The 18,175-nt window shown below is 46.3% G+C and overlaps 1 protein-coding gene across 2 annotated transcripts in view; it reads right to left on the bottom strand.

The window, feature by feature from the left end:
• The window catches only part of EPB41L4B (erythrocyte membrane protein band 4.1 like 4B), a 129,874-nt gene that overhangs the window by 49,392 nt on the left and 62,307 nt on the right, over positions 1 to 18,175 (bottom strand). The window contains exons 12-16 of one of the 2 annotated variants that reach the window (XM_047830574.1): positions 16,440 to 16,549; positions 13,712 to 13,742; positions 10,345 to 10,378; positions 6,537 to 6,601; positions 3,063 to 4,752 (exon numbers count right to left, since the gene is read on the bottom strand). In XM_047830574.1, the coding sequence (XP_047686530.1) occupies positions 4,605 to 4,752; positions 6,537 to 6,601; positions 10,345 to 10,378; positions 13,712 to 13,742; positions 16,440 to 16,549 (388 nt within the window). In that variant the 3' untranslated portion in view covers positions 3,063 to 4,604. Of the gene's footprint in view, positions 1 to 3,062; positions 4,753 to 6,536; positions 6,602 to 10,344; positions 10,379 to 13,711; positions 13,743 to 16,439; positions 16,550 to 18,175 lie in introns of those variants that run through there. The other variant, XM_047830575.1, reaches the window with a different exon arrangement.

Here is an 18,175-nt window from a genome sequence, read left to right as displayed (position 1 = left end):
AACGAAAAGGATCTATTATTGTGTTCAGACCAGGACCCAGGAGGCTGGAGTCACTGACCTGGAAGGATGGTACCATATTAACAAGCACGGGGCAGGGCGGGGGGTGGGGGGTAGGGGGTGGGGGTGGTGGTGGTGGTGCAGGGGGGAAGCACTCCTGCACTGTCCTTATTCCTTCATCTTTGCTGTTAAGGGGAACCATTTTCAGTGGAAATGGTAGACCAAGAAATGAAACAGGAGAGAGGGTTTTGAAGGCCAAGATAATTACCTGTCATGATTTCAAGTCTTTCAGTCCATATGAATTGTATCAATCTGACAACAATGCCAATTCACTGTTAAGATATTCTGAGGGATCACAGAAAAATAGGAAATGATACAAGACCAGTAAGTCCTCAGTTTCAAAAATACAAAAAGCTAATTCCACTGGTTATAGAATCCTGAGGTTGGTTGTGCAGGCAGGTAATACTCCAGAAGAAATGACGAGTTTGTGAGCTCCAGGAAAGGAAGCAGTGAATCATGTCAAATAAGGAGTGTTTCGTAAGAAGAAAATAATGTTCAATCTCTGCTCCTTAGCAAAGGGAGCTGTTGAATGAATGCAGGTTCTAGACTGCTAGAGGGGGGATGGTAAAGTGTTAGGGGTTACTAGACCCCTGGGAGAGGAGCGGGGAGAGGAGTAACAGGGTTATTAGCTAACGAGAGATGGTGATGGACAAGGTTACTTACTGGACCACAAGTGTGCAACATATGGACAATCACTTGATGCTGGTGGTGGTAAGTGGCTCCTACTTAGTAACCGGATTCCAGAGTAGTGAGCTCGTCAACATAATCTAGTAATAGTCTCATGGAGATGTAGATCGACAGGGTCCCAAATCGCGAGATGATTATTGGCGGGAAGCATTAGAGCACAGGGACCAAGAACATGGGCTGGAGTCAGAACTGCACATGCATGACAATGTGCAAGCTGCTTGGTTAAACCCTAAGCCTGAGTTCCCCCATGTGAGAAAGGAGGGCAAGATCCACCTCACAGAGTGGCCAGGAAGGTCAAGTGAAGCAACACATGGAGCACAGGAAGCATGCATCTGGTCATCAGTCCCTGTATATTACTGTGGATCCATGTCAACCTACCGGGGTTTCCAGGATCTCGTGGCTGGACTGTCCTCTGCCCTGTAGCAGCAAGGCTATCATCATACCAATGCTTCAAATGAGAACACCGCAGACACACCAGGTAACATTCAGATGATGAAGCTGAAGCCAGAACATAGGTGATGGTCAATGTCCTACTCAAAATGTGACGCCCTTGACTGGGTACAGTTGTTCAGATACTTTTGGGACCAGCTCAGAGATGATGTGCTGCCTGTTATCTGGCTAGACATCTCTGTTAGAATGAAGGTGGAATAATTCACTTGTTGAACAGACATTCACGAGCACCTGCTATCTACCAGGCACTGGGGAGCAAAGGCAAATATGATACAAAGCTCATACTTAAGCGTACAGGCTCCAGGATAAGATGAACCAAAGAGGCAGTTTTAATGTAAAGCAGTGAATGCAATGTTGCCATAGGAGGGCCGAAGGAAAGTTACAGAGCAGAGCACGGAAACCAACCCAATTTGCAGAGGTGGGGTGGTCAGAGTCCCTGGGAGAAGACGCACCTGAGTGGAGGTTTAAGGGGTGAGTGGCAGTTGGGCAAAGGGGACGGGAGTGACAGAGTTCTTGGCAGAAGAAACAGGATTTGCAAAGCACAGGTCGGGGCGACAGCAGGATATGGTGAATGCCAGGAACCACAAGCAGCGTGGTGGTGCAGACGTTTAAACAGGAGGGTGAGAAATGGGGCAAAATAGGCTTGAGTAATAGGATGGAGGCAGATAGCAAAGGAATTCCATAAAGAAGGCCTTGGACTTCACCCTCTGGGTGGTGGTGAACCCTGGCAGATGTGGAGCGTTGGAATGACACAACCAGAGTGTTTCCTTAGAAAGATTCCTCTAGAGACTGTGAGCAGGAGGAGCCTGTCAGGAGCCTGGACTCAGGGAGACCAGGAAGAGCATCTCTCAAGGTAAAGGTTGGCAAGGAAACTGAGTAGACCCAGGGACTGCGTGGGTGCAGGTGGCAAAAGGGAAAAGAGCTATGGATGGTGTAGCGGGTAGAAGAGAGAAAATCGGGCAGACGTCTTTTTTTTCTCCAGCAAAAGATGATGAATTTGATTTCTGACATGAGTTTGAGCTGTATATATGGGATACACAGGTTGAAATGTCAGTCTAAAATCTTGTAGGAGCAGTCTGGGTAAGAGACCAGGGTTCCAGGGCCAACAGCCATAAAGCTGTGCCAGCATGAAAAGTCCCAGGCAGACTGTGATGGAGATAAAAGAGGTGGGCAGAGGAAGGGCCCCTGGAAAACACCGATATTTAAGAGGACGACAGAGGAAGAGGCTGTTACAAAGACAGAAGAAAAAGTCAAAGAGCTGGAGAAGCAGATGTTGAAAAAGCCAAGGGAACAGAACTTCGAGAAGTTGTGAGTGAGTGACCATCACCATCACATGCAGTAGAGGAAGGTCCACAGAGTTGTGGGATGAAAAGTGTGCACCTCATTTAACAATTAGGAGGTCGTAAGTATGCATCCTGGTTAGACTTCGTGGTTGCAGACAACTGAATCCACTCAAGTTATTTTAAGCAGAAAGGTATTTATTAGAGGGGATCTGTGTACACCATCTCCAGGAGGCCACAGACACAGGTTTGGATGTCTTTCTACCAGAAACAGTGAGTCGCCAGGACAAACACCCATCCTCATCACAGGACCGTTATGGGGGAAACCCACTCTGCCACCGCTTCACTCAGTCCAGAGCCTGTGACCAGTTACTAGAACCTTCACCACAGATGAACCAGATGAAGAAATGCTTCAGCCACTGTGCCTACCAGAGCTGCTCTTCCCAAGGGCAGCTTCATCCTCGGACGAACTTCCTCCATGTCACCTAACGGAATGCTCACCTCCAGACTTCGGAGCTCACCGTCCCACTACCTACGTCATCCACAAACGATACTTCTGCGCAATGTAAAATGAAGATGGAGTCCAAAAAGCAAGAATAATCTTTATTCCTTGGAAACACATTTGTAAAAATGGATCACTAAGATTAAAAGATTCAGAACACATTTATTTGTATGCGGCACAAACACTGAGGATCAAAACATCTGCTACAACAGAATACACCTGTAAACAGATTATCTTAGGAAGAGTTTGTCGGTGAAGGACTCCGCCATGCAAGGCCTGCAGCGGAGCCCCTCCTGCTGGACAGATTTTTGTGGTAACCAAAAATAGATCAGATTTTAGCAATAAAGTGTCTTAAGAGATGTCAACACATTTTTTTTAAAAAGGCTTACAGTGGGCCAAATTACAATTACATATACTTAAATGGCATAAGAATCGTTTTTCACAAAAAGACTAATGAAAAATTATCTCAGGTTTACCAAGGAAAAAAAAAAGTTTGATTTGTGGCTTCAAATGTGGGGGGGTGGGGGGGTGGGGTAGGGAAATAAATATTTTGGTACAAGTTCTACCCTAAAAGACAGCCCATTGATAGCTGGTACTACAAAATGTACAACACCCATTCCATCCTATTCTACAGAATGCTTTGGCACAGCTTCATTAAAATCTTACACACTTTAATTTGAGCCATAAATGTTATCTTGGATTTCATGTTGCTTTTTAAAAGAGTTAAGTCCAGGGTAAAAACCAAGCCTCAAATTCTATAAATTCTGACTGTGTGTTCACAACTGTGTCTTCTGAAATCATGCAAGTTAGCAGCACCGATCAACAATTGAAAAAATAATTATTCTTGTACTTGAGCAACAAATTCTATCAAAAAGGGATGCTATGCAATTTATGATTAGTAAAACTGCTAAGATTCAATGTGCCTGAACTGCTTTAAGATCAGAAATTCAAAGCCTCCCCGCATTTATGTAACAAGTTATATACGTTCTTGCGCCTCCGAAAGCGGTAGCCCTCTGTTAGAGAAGGGAAATTTGCAGTTTTCCTACGAGAAATTTAGTTTGAATGTTACATCCTCAGACTAAAAATATTAACTTTTAATACGATCACAGAATTTTAGAGCTGGAAGGAGCTTGGCAATCACTTAGTCCTACCCACTCTTTCCAGATGGGGGAAAAGGAGGCCAGCAAAGGAGAAAGGCTTGTCCACAATCTCACAACGGCCAGGACTGGGCCCCGGTGGTCTCAACCCCACCCCAGGGCTGTATGGTACTCTACAAAGAGCTCTCTTCCTAAGTTCTTCTGGTTTTATTTGGTCCCATTCATCAAATAACAGAGAAATACCAAATACACAGCAATATGATAAACATAGACTTTTACTCCAATTTTTAAATCAGAATATTAAAACGATTCCTGAGCCTTTCACTACCTTCATTTTATTGAGAACGCAGTCAACAGTAAATTGTGACTACTGATTGTGGAGATTTCCAAATATGTACACGGACTTCAGAAACACCTTTCAGAACTATTCCTTAAGGACACTTTTGCGGATGCGTCTGTGTGATGGCAAGACATGTTTCATGGAATGTAATGAAACCATGCTGGTGAACAGAGGTGAGATGTGTCAGTCTTTCAAAGTGCAGTCATGAGTTTGTCTCGGTACATCATACTTTGCACTCCTCCTATGTTCTTCTGGTTCTGGTCGTGGACATAATCGAAACGGCCGCCACTTCCACCGGCCGACGTTTCCCAGTGTGGCCTGTCATCCTGAAAGCATGGCCTGTTTTGTCGGCAGAGTGAATGGTTAGCGGGAGGGATGGAAGAAAATTCAGAAATGTGAGTGAAACAACACAAGCACGAGGCAAGCGGGCGGGAAAAACCATGAACCGTGTGAATGGGGATGGCTTCCAAGCTGAAATGAGTGGATTTGCTCAGGTGTGTTTAAAATTCGGATGCGGGTGATCTACCAACTTCCAAGTGGAGAAAAGCTCGGTCGCGGCCACACCACATTTCTCAAAGGGCACCTTGAGGATCCCTCAGTCTGGGGGAAGTCAGGTGAAAAAGGTTCCTTTCCCAGGCACTTCTCGGGGCTGTGACCATGCTACGGTGCCCTGTGAGTGCCTTAGGCAGCGTTTACCAGAGCCTAGGACCAATGAACTCTGTATCCCAGGCAGTGCTTCTCCAACTCTGGAGAGCCTGGTAAAACACGGACTGCGGGGCCCCACCCCCAGAGATCCTGACCCAGTAGGGCCCGGGTGGGGCAAAGAATGCACCAGCAAGCTCCCGGGTGAGGCGCACTGTTCCAGCCTTCCTCGGAATCCCCACTGCTAAGTGCTGGGCAAGGTCATGCCTCAGAAGGAAAACTAATGTGACAAAACAGGCCAAAAGAAGTGTAAAATTCTGTAAAAACAAGGTTAATAAAAATAGCACTTCTAGAAATCTCTTCTGTTTCTTATGTCTGGAAAATGAACTGCCTTCGCAATACACAGAAATATTTAGAATTATTACTCCACTAGGCTGACTAGCTTTAAAAAGCTACCCAAATATCAAGTGTTTACGATCAAACAGCACTGCTCTCCTCCAAGGTCCCCCCAACAAAAGTGGCAAGAATTCTCAAGAACTAATTGCTCTCATTTGCCTTACTCCAAATGGATTTATTTCCATCATTCCATTCTCCGTACTTTCTCAAGCAGCAAGGCTAGCAACCTTACCAAGAAATAACTTTATGCAAAGTGAATTCACCAACAGAAAGAGCTTCACACATAAACACCAATTAAGACTGATCTAAAATTCAAATCTTAAAAGGAACGTTTGCCTTTACAAAGCTAGCGTTAAAACACTCTCGAGCCTAACTAGAAACCCAGCAAGGCAGGTGCCAGTTTACTTGGAAAGGACTGTGGTAGGGTTAGGGCAGAGGTGAGTAAAACAGAGCCCTCAGGCTAAATCCCACTCACCATCTGCTTTGGTAAATAAGTTTATTGGAATGCAGCCCTGCCCATTCACTTCTGTCTGAGGCTGCTTTGAAGCTACAAGAGCGGAGCTGAGTAGTTGTGACGGAGAGCACAAAGCTGAAAATATTGATTATGTGGCTCTTAACAGAGAAAGTTTACTGACCCCTAGGTTCAGAAAAAAGATTCACAATCACAAAAAGCAAACCCCCACTCCATCCCTGAAAAAAGTCCTTTCAAAAAACCCACAACAAAAATCCCCAAGCTCAAAGCATATTTTTAGTAACTGAATTCTTGGGACAGGAAAATGTTACTTAGAAATTTTAAGCAACATTTCTAACACAAAACCAAACCAAAAATATCTAAGGTTAGAACGACTAAAAAAACAAAAAACAAAACCCAATTCATTTTCATTTCATAAAGCAGAACTTTGGTAAATCCAGACTCATCACTGGCTTCTTTTGCTCTGCAAATTATTCATCTCTGCCATGACACAGCAGCTCTTAACCGTTGTTTCCGATGCAGACTTTCGATTCACAACGAGGCAGAATTTGAGCCTTTCCGGAGAAAGGGAGAACTTTCAAGTAAGTACAGCTCCGTGAGCTCAAGCACTTACCTTACATTTGGAGAGTGAGGGTGCCACCGAGGCTGGCTGGGGTGGATATTGGGATGGTATTGAGGCTAGAAATGAAATACCAAACTTGATTATTCAATGACCTTTTGATTTCAATGGTCTTCATTTAGTTTCTCTTTTACTGGCATCCAGCTGAGGGGCCCAGGGCTGTGACTGGAAAGGCTATAACCAAACCCTGGATGGGCGGTGGCTTCCCAGGACGATCACGTTTCCCCTATGACAAAGGCAGGGGGGCTGGAAGGCTGCCCTCAGAAGAAAGGGGAAAGCATCTGTCTGGGAAGGGTCCCCCAGAGTGCCCAGGACAGGCAGTATTCATCTCTCCCAAGGGAACAGACGGAGGACACCCAAGATATGGGGTGAATGGTAGGCAATTTCTTTCTTCAGAAACAATTTTTGTCATTGCTGAAGATGACGACAACCGTGTGTAACAGTGACATCTGCAAACACAAGACAACTGGATGGGGACATTAAGTCAGCAGGATTGTGGGCGAACACCTTCTCCCTTGTTTAAGCAGTAAGAATAATTTTCTAAAATGTGATCCAAAACCTAGTACCAAACCTCGCCGCCCACCTGGCCGTCACCAAAAACAAACAAAACCCCAAACCATTCAGAGCACTGATTATTCTGATACAACAGAAGGAAAGAAGGAAGGAATTTGTCCATTCAAAAAATGGATCCAGACTGATGACTCACAGAACGAGCAGGAGTGAAGACAAGGCAGGCCTGGCTGGGTGACGGGACTGTCTACCGCCTCTGGCCTGTAGAGGGCGGTGGCTCCAGGCAAGGCCAGAAGCCACGGGGCTTCTCAAGGCTAAACTTTCTGTGGAGCACATGAAACCCTCCTGACGTTTAAGTCACTATAGTCTTGCCACCATTATTCTTTTAATTATTTCTTCCCCTTCTGCTCCTTCCCCTGCTGTTTTGGTTAATAAGCAGAGGCCTGTTCTGTATTATGGAAAATTCTCAGTAATTCTGTTCATTCAGTTTTCAGGAAACTGAGATGCCCTCCCTGCCTATTCTGTATTCTAGTGAGCTCTCTCCTTCAGAGCTGCCTGTCAGCAAGCTAAGTGTGCAGCCCCCTGCACAGGCTACGGGAAAAGGGAATCTGGAGAAAAGATCTCAGGAGCAGACGCTGAAAGCTGACCTCTCTTAGGGAGACAAACACCTAGAGTTTAGAAGATGTGCCCATAGCTGAAATGCTTCCAGTGTTTTGGTCACACAGCCAGGCCCCAAATGAGGCTCCACTGGCTGCATCTTCAACAAAAGGGAATAATGTAGAATAGAAATGGACCTTCTGTTCCACTCCCTGTCTTCAAACACAAGCAAATCAGATTCATTAGGGAGAGGTGGGTACCGCATCCATAAAGACCTGGAAGGATATTCCCAAACCTTCCTTGATCTCCTTCGGTAATTTATTCACACTCTAAAGCTGTCAAGCAGCATTTTTAAATGTTAACCCAGTTGGTCATTGGGGCAGTTTTTTCCCCCGGGGATAATTGGAAATATCTATGTGCATTTTTGCTTGCCACAATGACTGAAAAATTACCTTTTAACTACTGGGCAGAGAAGAGGAAAGCTAAGCATCTGTAACTCTTGGGACAGTACCAACAATGAAGAACTGTCCCTCCCCAAATGCCAAGAGATGTCCTTATCAAAACCACAGAAATCTATCCTTTGCAGTTGGCTAGTCTCACTGAGCTCACAATAAGACAGATGTTCCATACTCCCATTCTCCCGAAAACCCTTCTCAGCACTCAAGCCTTTATCAATCAGGCCACTTCTCAGGACGTTCTCTTCCCGCTCAATTCATTCCCAAACCTTGACAGAGCAACACGTAACCTCCAAGATGGCTAAGGTGGGGGGGACCAGTGGTTGCCAAAGATGTTACAAGAACAGTTTTCGTGCATGTGAGTTCCGTGAACAACTTCCTCCGTATTCACTCTGAGCAGGGAATAATGGGCTTTGTTTTCATTTTTTTTCTTGCCTTCAAGCAGGGACCGCCTGTCCACAACTCTTCCCTTCCCCCACAGCTAGCCAGTCACACCGGAAAATCTCTCCAAACCAAAAAGCTGATCTGTGACTGAGAAGATTCAAGAACCTAAAAAAGACAAGATCGGGAAACCTAGCTTTTCCCCTACCAGGTTCAAAGCACTTTTTACATGTTATTCCTCCCAAACTCGGAAGTCGTGTCCAGATTCTGCACATTGGGAATATGATTTCATGTATGGAAGATGATATGGCAAAATTCTTCTGAAACATAATTTGGAGACCTCGTAAAAGTCATGTACATTAGGATCCCACCCCCATCGAAAAATTAATATCTACGGTAACAAAAGATCAGGAAAGACACTAAACCAGAACAAATGCTCCCAGGTGACCTCGTGGAGTAGCTTCTTGTGACATCCGAAACCAGACTGTGATGGAGGAAACCTGAGCGTAATGTCCTTGGACAGAACCCGCCCAGGAAAAGAGAAATGGCCCCAAGTGAGGAGGCCATCAGACACGACTGCTGCCTCTAGGCACAAACCTACTAAGTGAGGGACACGCTGTCAGCACAGCTCATCAGAACCCCCTTAGCAGCTCTGAAGCTCTCTGATGCCCAGAACTATCTATCCCTAGAGCATCTGATTGTTCAGCCCAGGGTGAGGCCCAAGCACCGGCCATGTTTTTAAAGCCTGCCAGATGGTTTTAACATGCAGTGGGGTTGAAGACCACTGGTGTTGGTGATTTCCAGTTATGAGGATCAGAGAAGGCTCTGTGGAGGAGGTGGCTTCTGAGGGGACTCTGGAGGGGATTTTAATGCACAGACAAGTGAGGGGATTTCAGGCAGACAAGCATGGAAACGGGAACAGTGGGAAGAAATTCTGGGGGCACCGATTATGTGATTCTTTGAGAGTTGAACATATGATGTGTGATAAGGAGCAGAGAGGAGGAAGGCAATAAATGTAGAAAACCAAGTTGGAGCCAGGTTGTAGAAGGCTGTGAATGGCCAGCAAGAGCCACCCCCAGGTAACTGTGAGTGGGTAGGCGGGCAGGCGGTGAGGGCCCTGGTTGGCCACCCTGTGAAAGAGCATATCACGAGCCACAGAAACCTATCTGTGCTCCTTCTGCAGGAAACAGGCCTGGCACAATGCTTTACAAAGTAGGTTCTGGAAACCAATGCTCCACTGATAACAGATACACTATCAAAAACAGGCGGGTAGGTGAGAAGCTAGCTTTTTTTGATTGGGGGAGGGGGTGTTGAATATCAAATGATTTGGGGAGACAATGGATTAAAAAAAATGAAACGTTATCTTTTTTGCAGGATTTCTCAGTACTTTTGAAACCCCAGCGGAGACTGTAAGATCCAAGAAGGGGAATGAAGGACACATCTCCCAAACGTGTGACTGAGACATCCTTTCCTGGAGGCACATCTCAAGGGACTCATGTTCCCTAGGCCTAGAACACGCTGACAAAACACGGCCTCACTTGAGCGCTCCTAAGAGGTTGTGTTTGACCACCCAGAAACTTAAACATATGTCTCTGTGGTTTGCCAGTTGATAAGGTTAAGAAAAAAATAGGCAGCTGAAATGACCAAGAGGGGCCAGGAGTCACAGAGGAAGGTTCTCCTCTCACCGTTTTCTCAAAAAAAACAAAAAAACAAAAAAACCAAGCCCCCCCACCCCACAACCAACAAAAAGCATGTTATTATTTCTTCAAAATCTGACTATAAGCATAATAACTACTTGATGTAGAAAATTTTGAAATTTTAAGAAGTATTCAAGAAAATCTTTAAAAGCAGTATCTCACCTGGTAATTATGGACTTCAGGATTTGTTTTAGAGCTATAGAAAAGAAGGGAAAAATTGTAATGTAACAGGTTGTAAAGCGGCACTGTTAGTGATTTTTTAACGATCATAAATCTTAAACACCACCTACACTGTTAGGAACTTTCACGAACACCGCTTCTTTTTGGTTATTAGCTGTTTACACGAACACATAACCAAGGAAACCAAACACCAACTTCCACTCGTCACTTTCGAGCTCACAAACTGAAACACGAAGGTAATATTCCAGAATCCTGCTTGCCACACTTTGGTGACAAAAAGGAGGTCCTTTCGGTTGGGACACACCAAGTACTTTTAGCTCCCATTCCAGGTCTGCGCTGGCACTGCTGGGTGGCACCAGACGGCTCCAGTGACGCCCAGAGCCTTTTCCAACTGAAGGGAGAGCTGAACATCTACCGGCCGTTTCTGAACATCTACCGCTATGGGTCCCACTGCTACGAACAATGCCACGATCCGGCTCATTCCATATAAGGCTCTGTACTGGGAGCTCCACATCTGTTACTATTTAATCCGCACCACAGGGCTATGAGGTCAATAACTGGTACCACCTCATTTTACAGATAAAGGAAAGGTTGCCTAACAGAGAAGTTGGGAAACCTGCTCAGGGTCAGTCAGCTATGCAGTCAGTGGCAGAGCTGGGACTGGAGTGGGTATCTGCTCCATCTCAGAGCCCACCTTCTTTCCACAGAGTCCAGCTGGCTCCCTGACGGTCCGAGCAAAGGTACCACGCTCCTCATGCACGATCCTATTTTGGTGGACTCATAAGTAAAACTACTCTGGTTAAAAAACTATACGTACTCACATATATGGGCAGAGAATCCCAGGCTGGCTTTGCACTTAAAACACATGTGTTTCCTACGTAAGGCTGGCATCCGCCAGGAGAAACACAAACAAACACGGCACCATCACTGGGCTACGTGGCTAGGGTGGTGTGCTCGAAATCAAGGTTTATTGCTTCAACAATGAGAGAAACATTTTACTGTTATGAGTCTTGCTTGGGGTCTAAATGGCTCTGTCTTCCAGAAAGGCCAGTGCACCGAGCCAGGCTCTGGGCCAGATTCACCTCCAGCTGGATTTTATCTGGAAGGTTAAGTGTTCTGCAAGGTGCAATTTTTCTGGTATCACCTCTGCAGCCCAGAGCGCAATTTCATCCCTGGCTCCCACAGCAATCCTACTCACCCCGGGATCCCACAGGCTGCGAAGAGCAATTGAACAGCTGCGAACAGTGGTTATTAGCTCATTTGTTCCTAAAGGGTATATTTACTGGGTTTTTTTGTTCCTGGTGGACACTTTTTTTTAAGTTTGTTTTGGTTCCGAATATATATAATCTCCACTAGATGCTCAATATATACATAATCTCCACTAGATGCTAAAGGGAAAATGTAATTTTATTAGGGAAAAACAAACAAAACAATCGCTTCCTTAGCAAAGGAAAGAAATGTTGTAACTCACAGGCCCCTGAGAATTAAAAGCAAGATACACTGACAGGTGGAGAAAGGTGCAAATGCTTTTAGCATACTACCAGCAGCGGGGATCCTAGAGAAGGGCGAGCCCACAGGCCTACAATGAACCCATGTGGGAGCCCCTCCCTCGGGGGGCCAGGGTATGCTCCATGGCAGTTCAACAGGACTCTGCAGCCCTTCTTCAGGTGCTGAGAACTGAACCCAGACACAAGAGTCGGCCGCCTGCCTCCTCACAGAATGGCACTGCAGGCGGAGCCTGGAACCAGAGACACAGGGCTGAGCTCCAGCTTTGTGATACAAGGGGCTGGTTATGTTCCCTAGCGCGCTTCGGGGCCCTTGCGGGTGGCTTGTGGCTGCCTGGGGGACAGGGGTCAGATGTCAGAGGAACAGGCAGGCACCAGCCCTTTCCTCCCTGCCTGGCTCCACCCAGGGCAGCTCCACTTTGTCTGTTCTCTATATTGGAATTCCAGGTCAGGTTTCTTCCGGGGGGCGAAAATCAGAGACTAAAAAAGCTAGGGCAAACACTGATCTAGCCCAAACTCCTTGTTTTCAGTGAGAAAAAGGAAGCCCAGCAGGAAGACCTAAGGCCCCAGCGCTGGGTTAGAGCAAGGCTGGGACGAGGCGGGAGGCCTTCTGGTCCCTTGGCCTGCACCCTCATCACCAACCAAGGCCTCCGGCTTATCCGCTCCTCCACATGCCGGGCTCTGCCCGAGTACAGGTGCAGGGCACATGGCACAGTCAACTTGTGTTCATCTCTAAGACCTCCCCAGCAGTCTGAGACCCGTGTGCCTAGGAAGACCAAGGGGCTGACTAAACTGGGCTGCCAGTGCCTGGAGCTTGGACACCAGGGTGGAAGGAATGACAGCCTGTAATTCTCCAGCATGAGAGAGCAGCTGTCCACCTAGGGCAAAACTCACATAAGCAGTTGTTTCAGAGAGAGAAAAAGAGGCAAGTGCAAGATGGGATGGTGGTTCCCACACACTAGAATCACCTGGGACTTAAAAAAAAAAAAAAAAAAAAAGCAAAAAACCCTAGGTGCGTGAGTCCCCTGCCCAGAGACTGATTCAATGAGCCTGGGGTATGGCTGGGCTGAGGGGGACGTTTCAAGGCTCACCAGGAGATTCCATGTACAGGAAAGATCAAGAACACCTGTGCTGGGGGAGGGGCTGGAAAATCACACCCATGGGCCAAATGTAGCCTACCTGCATTTATGAGTAAAGTTTTACTGGAACACAGCAGCCTTGTCCTTTCATTTATGGACTGTCTATGGCTGCTTTTGTGCGCCAACCACAGAGCTGAGCAGTCATGAAAGAGACAGCATCGCCTACAAAGTCCAAAGTATTTACTACCTGGCACTTCACAGGAAAAGTTTGTTCACATCTGTGCTGGAGTTTCAGTCTTGTGACATGTTCTTTTTTCTGCACGAATTTCAATAAATGTGTTTCGTAAAGGTTTTCTACACTGTATGACCGTAAAATCTGCACATCACTGAGCGAATCCAGCATTTGCTCTCACGGAGCTTTTGCTCAAGAGCATGGCCTTTCTTTCCCATCACTGCCTGCAATGCCATCGGCACAGTGCGCTGCACACATTCCTCTCACCTTCATCATCCACTGTTGTAATAAACAAAGCACAAAGCTATACAAACAGAGCAGCTGTGTTTTAAAAAAGAAAAAAAAACGGTCTTGGAACATTCCATTGTGCACTTATTGAGAACCAGGAGGATGGTATAGTCAGGCAGCAGAAAAAGCAGGGGAAAATCATCAGGTGACTCACTCTGTGGTTTAATTGTATTAAAGAAAAAGTCAACATTGCAAATAAAGACGATAATTAGAAGAGCTGTACCCCAGAGTCTGGGGGCACTTACCAGAACTGAGCCGCTATCACTGGGTTGCTTGCTTTAAAGGAAAAACAGAAAGGTATGCCATCTTAGAGAGCTGTATCATTTTTTTTTAACCACATGATGACAATGACTAGGGTGGAGATTTCTGTGGTTGCAGCGGGGTCCCAACCCCAGGAGGCAGAATTTCCACATTAGCTCCTTCTTTCTGGAGGAAAAGTCTCTTTTCCACTGTGCCAAGCCCTCCAATTCACTCAGCGAATGCCAAGCATGTTCCCAGGGCCAGGTGCTCTCAGATACAGAAATGAGAGGCAATTCTGGCTCTCAAGGGGTTCACAGTCTTGACACAGAGACAGAGATGTGTGTAATCAAAGACCGCAGAAGGGGATGATAGAGGCTGAAATATAAGCCTGACAGTACTGGGAAGCTCAGGGCAGACTTTTGTAGCTGGGGCAGGATGTGAATCTGTGGAAGGGACCATGGACAGAGCTAAAGCTTGTTTATCTAGACTCCCATTTCATTTAGGTGGCTCAGTCGGTTGAGCATCTGACTTCCGCTCAGGTCATGATCTCGCAGTTCGTGGGTTTGAGCCCAGCGTTGGGCTCTGTGCTGACAGCTCAGAGCCTGCAGCCTGCTTCGGATTCTGTGTCTCCCTCTCTCTCTGCCCCTCCCTCCCTCACACGCTCTCTCTCTCTCTCTCAAAAATAAACAAACATTTAACAAAATTTAAAAAGATGTAGCACAGAAAATCATTAAAAGCTTCACAGAGATGCCAGAACTCTGGCTGGGAAAAAATGCCAGTAACACAAAAGAAAAAAAGAGGATGGAGACTGGGAAAGAAAGTAGAGGAGAATCAGGGAACCTGTGGTCTAGAAGAGGTCCAAAGCCACCCATGGGTCAAGACATAGGACACACCCTCCCCTCTGCAGTGGCCACACCAAGGGGCCTTTCCCTTTGTGCCTGCACAGGCCTCCAGGGACTGGGAGCCCAGTACAGTCTTGAGATGGCTCTATCTTTGACAGCACTATTAGGAACTTCTTCCTTACTTGGAGTGTTTCTGGATAACACTGATCCCATGGACCGCAGGCGGCAAGTAGAAGGCTTGACAGGGAAGCAAGTCCTTCCCTCTCTCCCCCACTGCATCACTTGTCGCTCCCAGTTCCTGCAGTCAATCACCTTCATCCACCATCACCCTTCTCTGGGCACACCCCCAATCCTCTCACCCTCTGGTCTTTCTTGAAGGTGAGGCCATATTTCCTGGGCACTGGCCATTTTTTTCTCCATTAAAGCAGCCAAGAATGACTTTAGAGAGCTTCTGGCTGCTGTGCTATTAAACCATTGGTTCAAAAACGGGGGTACCTGGGTGGCTCGGTTGGTTTAGCTTCCAACTTTGGCTCAAGTCATGATCTCACTGTCTGTACGTTTGAAACCCGGTGTCAGGCTCTGTGCTGACAGCTCGGAGCCTGGATGGAGCCTGCTTCAGATTCTGTGTCTCCCTCTCTCTCTGCCCCTCCCCAGCTTGTGCTCTGTCTCTTTCTCTCACTCTCTCAAAAATAAACAAACAAGTTTGGTTTAGGGGGACGCCTGGGTGGCTCAGTTGGTTGAGCGTCCAACTTCAGCTCAGGTTATGATCTCTCAGTCTGAGAGTTCGAGCCCGCATCGAGCTCTGTGCTGACAGCTCAGAGCCTGCTTTGGATTCTGTGTCTCCCTCTCTTTCTGCCCCACCCCCTGCTTGTGCTCTTTCTCTGTCTCTCAAAAATAAATAAATGTTAAAATTTTTTTTTTTTAATTTGGTTTAGGGAATAGCTACTACACTTCAAAAAAGAAGAGTCAGGCACTTAACCAAATGAGCCACCCAGGTGCCCCACAAGGTTAAAGATTCTAGAAGGGAGCGAAGTATAGGTACAGTTCTGACAAAGGCCCACTAAGTCCTGAGTGACACAAGAAAAACCTATGAATAAGTGATATGTAGGAGGGGGCCCCAGGGGTTGAGAGTTCAGAGGCCATGCCATGAAAAAGCCCACAATTCAGTGCTAAACTAGGTGTCCCGAAGGGAGAAACAATCAAGTGTAGGCAGAGAAGAGCTAGGAGGTAGGATGTGGAGGCCAAGGTTAAACAAGCCCAGCTTGCTCATTCGCCAACTGGTCCTGTTTTGGGTACCAGCCTTCAGGAAGGCGTGAAGCCATAGTAGTAAATGACAGACTAAGGCTCAGGGAGTTCTGAAAAGGGAGGCGGGGAAGGCATCCTAAGTCCAGGCTAAATTCAAGGGCAGGACGTGCATGGACTGACTGCAGGTACGGAGTCCAGGACTTAAAATTTCTGGATCTGCTCTTAGTGGCCAGAATTCTGGTTAGCATGAGACTGGTGTCCCATTTGAAACTGTAAGATAGAGGAGAGAAGAACTGTTTTTCCCTCTAAGACACAGCATCATTCATCTGGGCAAAAAAACATGGTAACCTATGATATTCCTGAGGTTCCAGGTACAACGGAAGTGAAGAGGCACAAGAAAAGAAGGATGAAAAAGAGGGAGAAGATGAACATGTCCAATGGTAAAAACTAAAGACAGCAGACGGCAAAGGTGGCCTGGTTTCCATTAAGAGAATCCCTCCCACTGGGGTTTTGTCAAAAGCTTCAGAATGACAAGAGTAGAAGAGTAGAATGTTCCTTTAAGAACTGCTTTAGCAAGCTAAGTTCCTTGGGGCTTAACCAACTACATCATAACATAAAATGCCAAGCAGAATGAAAAGCACACCACCTTTGAACGTCGAATGTCTCCGGGATGGATAGCGTTTACTAGGCTTCCGCTCAAAGGTGCTGGTTCTCCGTAACCTGGCCCCATGTGTGGCTTGATACTCTGTCCGCCCACTGGAAAGTAAATATTTTATTGCATGTTACCAGTGTCAGAATATGAGCACATTATACATATTTGGAAGCGCACTTCTGTTTTCAAAAGCTCCAATGTAAATTTCAACTTATCATGAACTCGTTTGGTAAAGACACACACTAAATTTAGCCTTCCATTTAGCAATAAAATCACCTCTGCCAAATCCAAGCTGTATGACAGGGGCAGATATTTCCACCAAAAGACAAAGTCCGTAATTTAGGTACCAGTCACTTGGCTGCACAAACCAGGAAGGTCCAAGTACTTGCCACATCTGACTGAGAGCACAATGATTCACAAATCAAATAACCTTTCATAACACACATTACGTAGACATTTAAGTCTTTTAAAATGCTGTTATCGGTGACCACTTAACTAAACCCTGGCTTTCCTTACTATGCCAGAGGAATCATTACTTCTTTCACCAAGGCTTTCTGGGTTTCAAGCAACGTAGCTTCCGGGAAGTATGCTGTTTTTATCTGATTGATCACTGCTTCATTCCGGCCCTACTCTCGGTTGATGATTTATCACACGGAAGGGGACACTTGCCACCTGCTCTAAGTGCCTCCAAGGGGCAACCTTGTCTCCAAACTCCCCTTCCTTCTTCTGGAGGGTGCCTGGTCTGGACCAAATCCTGGGGGAGTTTCCTCCAAGGATGGAAAAGTCTGCCTTGGCAACCACCCCAACAGCCATTTCCTTGCACGGTAGATAAATCTGAAAAGAGCACATCTTTTGGCGTATGAAAGGGCATTCAAGGACATGCCATGTGTGGGCAGAGGTTATGAAACCATGTGAAATTTTAGAGCTTATAACAGTGATTCTCAGATCTGTAAACAGGCCTCAGAAATCAACCCTGGGAGGGCACTTAAAATGCACATTCCCAGGCCTTATTCATGAATGCACATGGGTGCACCCATTGATTCTGATTACAAGGGTCTCAGATGAGGTCATAAATCCCCGTTTTTAATAAAACCCCAGGGAGGTTTCACGTATCTTGAAAGACATGGCCTTACAATCGTTAAGTAAAAATATGTGAACAATTAAATTCTCCATGTTTTCAAGGTCTCTTCAGATTCCAATATCTACTGAGCCTATCCGGGATCCCCTGCACACACATGGGGGACATCTGCTGTCATTCTTAATCATCGACACATTTCTTGATGCCGGCACACGAAAGGCAAGAGAGGAGGGGTTGGAACAGAAGCCCCAGACCGTCTGGGGTTGACTCGCAGCTCTGCCACTTACTGTGACGCTGGGCAGATTGTGTAACCCCTCAGCCCTGGCTTCCTCATCTGTACGGTGGAGATAGTCAGAGGACCTAGCTCATTAAGTCTGCAGGGAGGATTATACATGGGTTCATGAAAAGCTCTAGCACAGCTTGTGTTCTACGTCTGCCCCGCCCACTACGGCAGCCACCCACCTCACGTGCACTGAGCACTTGATGTGTGGTGAGTGAGACAGAGGAACCACATTTTAAAATTTACTTAATATTAATTAATCTCAATGGCCACACTATCTACTGTTTGAGATGGCACAGGTCCAGCTACATGTCAGCTATTAACAATTTTGTTATTAGCCCCATTTTATCAATGAGGGCACAGAGGCTGAAA

This window comes from Prionailurus viverrinus, chromosome D4 (assembly GCF_022837055.1).
Source record: "Prionailurus viverrinus isolate Anna chromosome D4, UM_Priviv_1.0, whole genome shotgun sequence".
NCBI lineage: Eukaryota > Metazoa > Chordata > Mammalia > Carnivora > Felidae > Prionailurus > Prionailurus viverrinus.
This window is presented reverse-complemented; position numbering and strand designations above follow the sequence as displayed.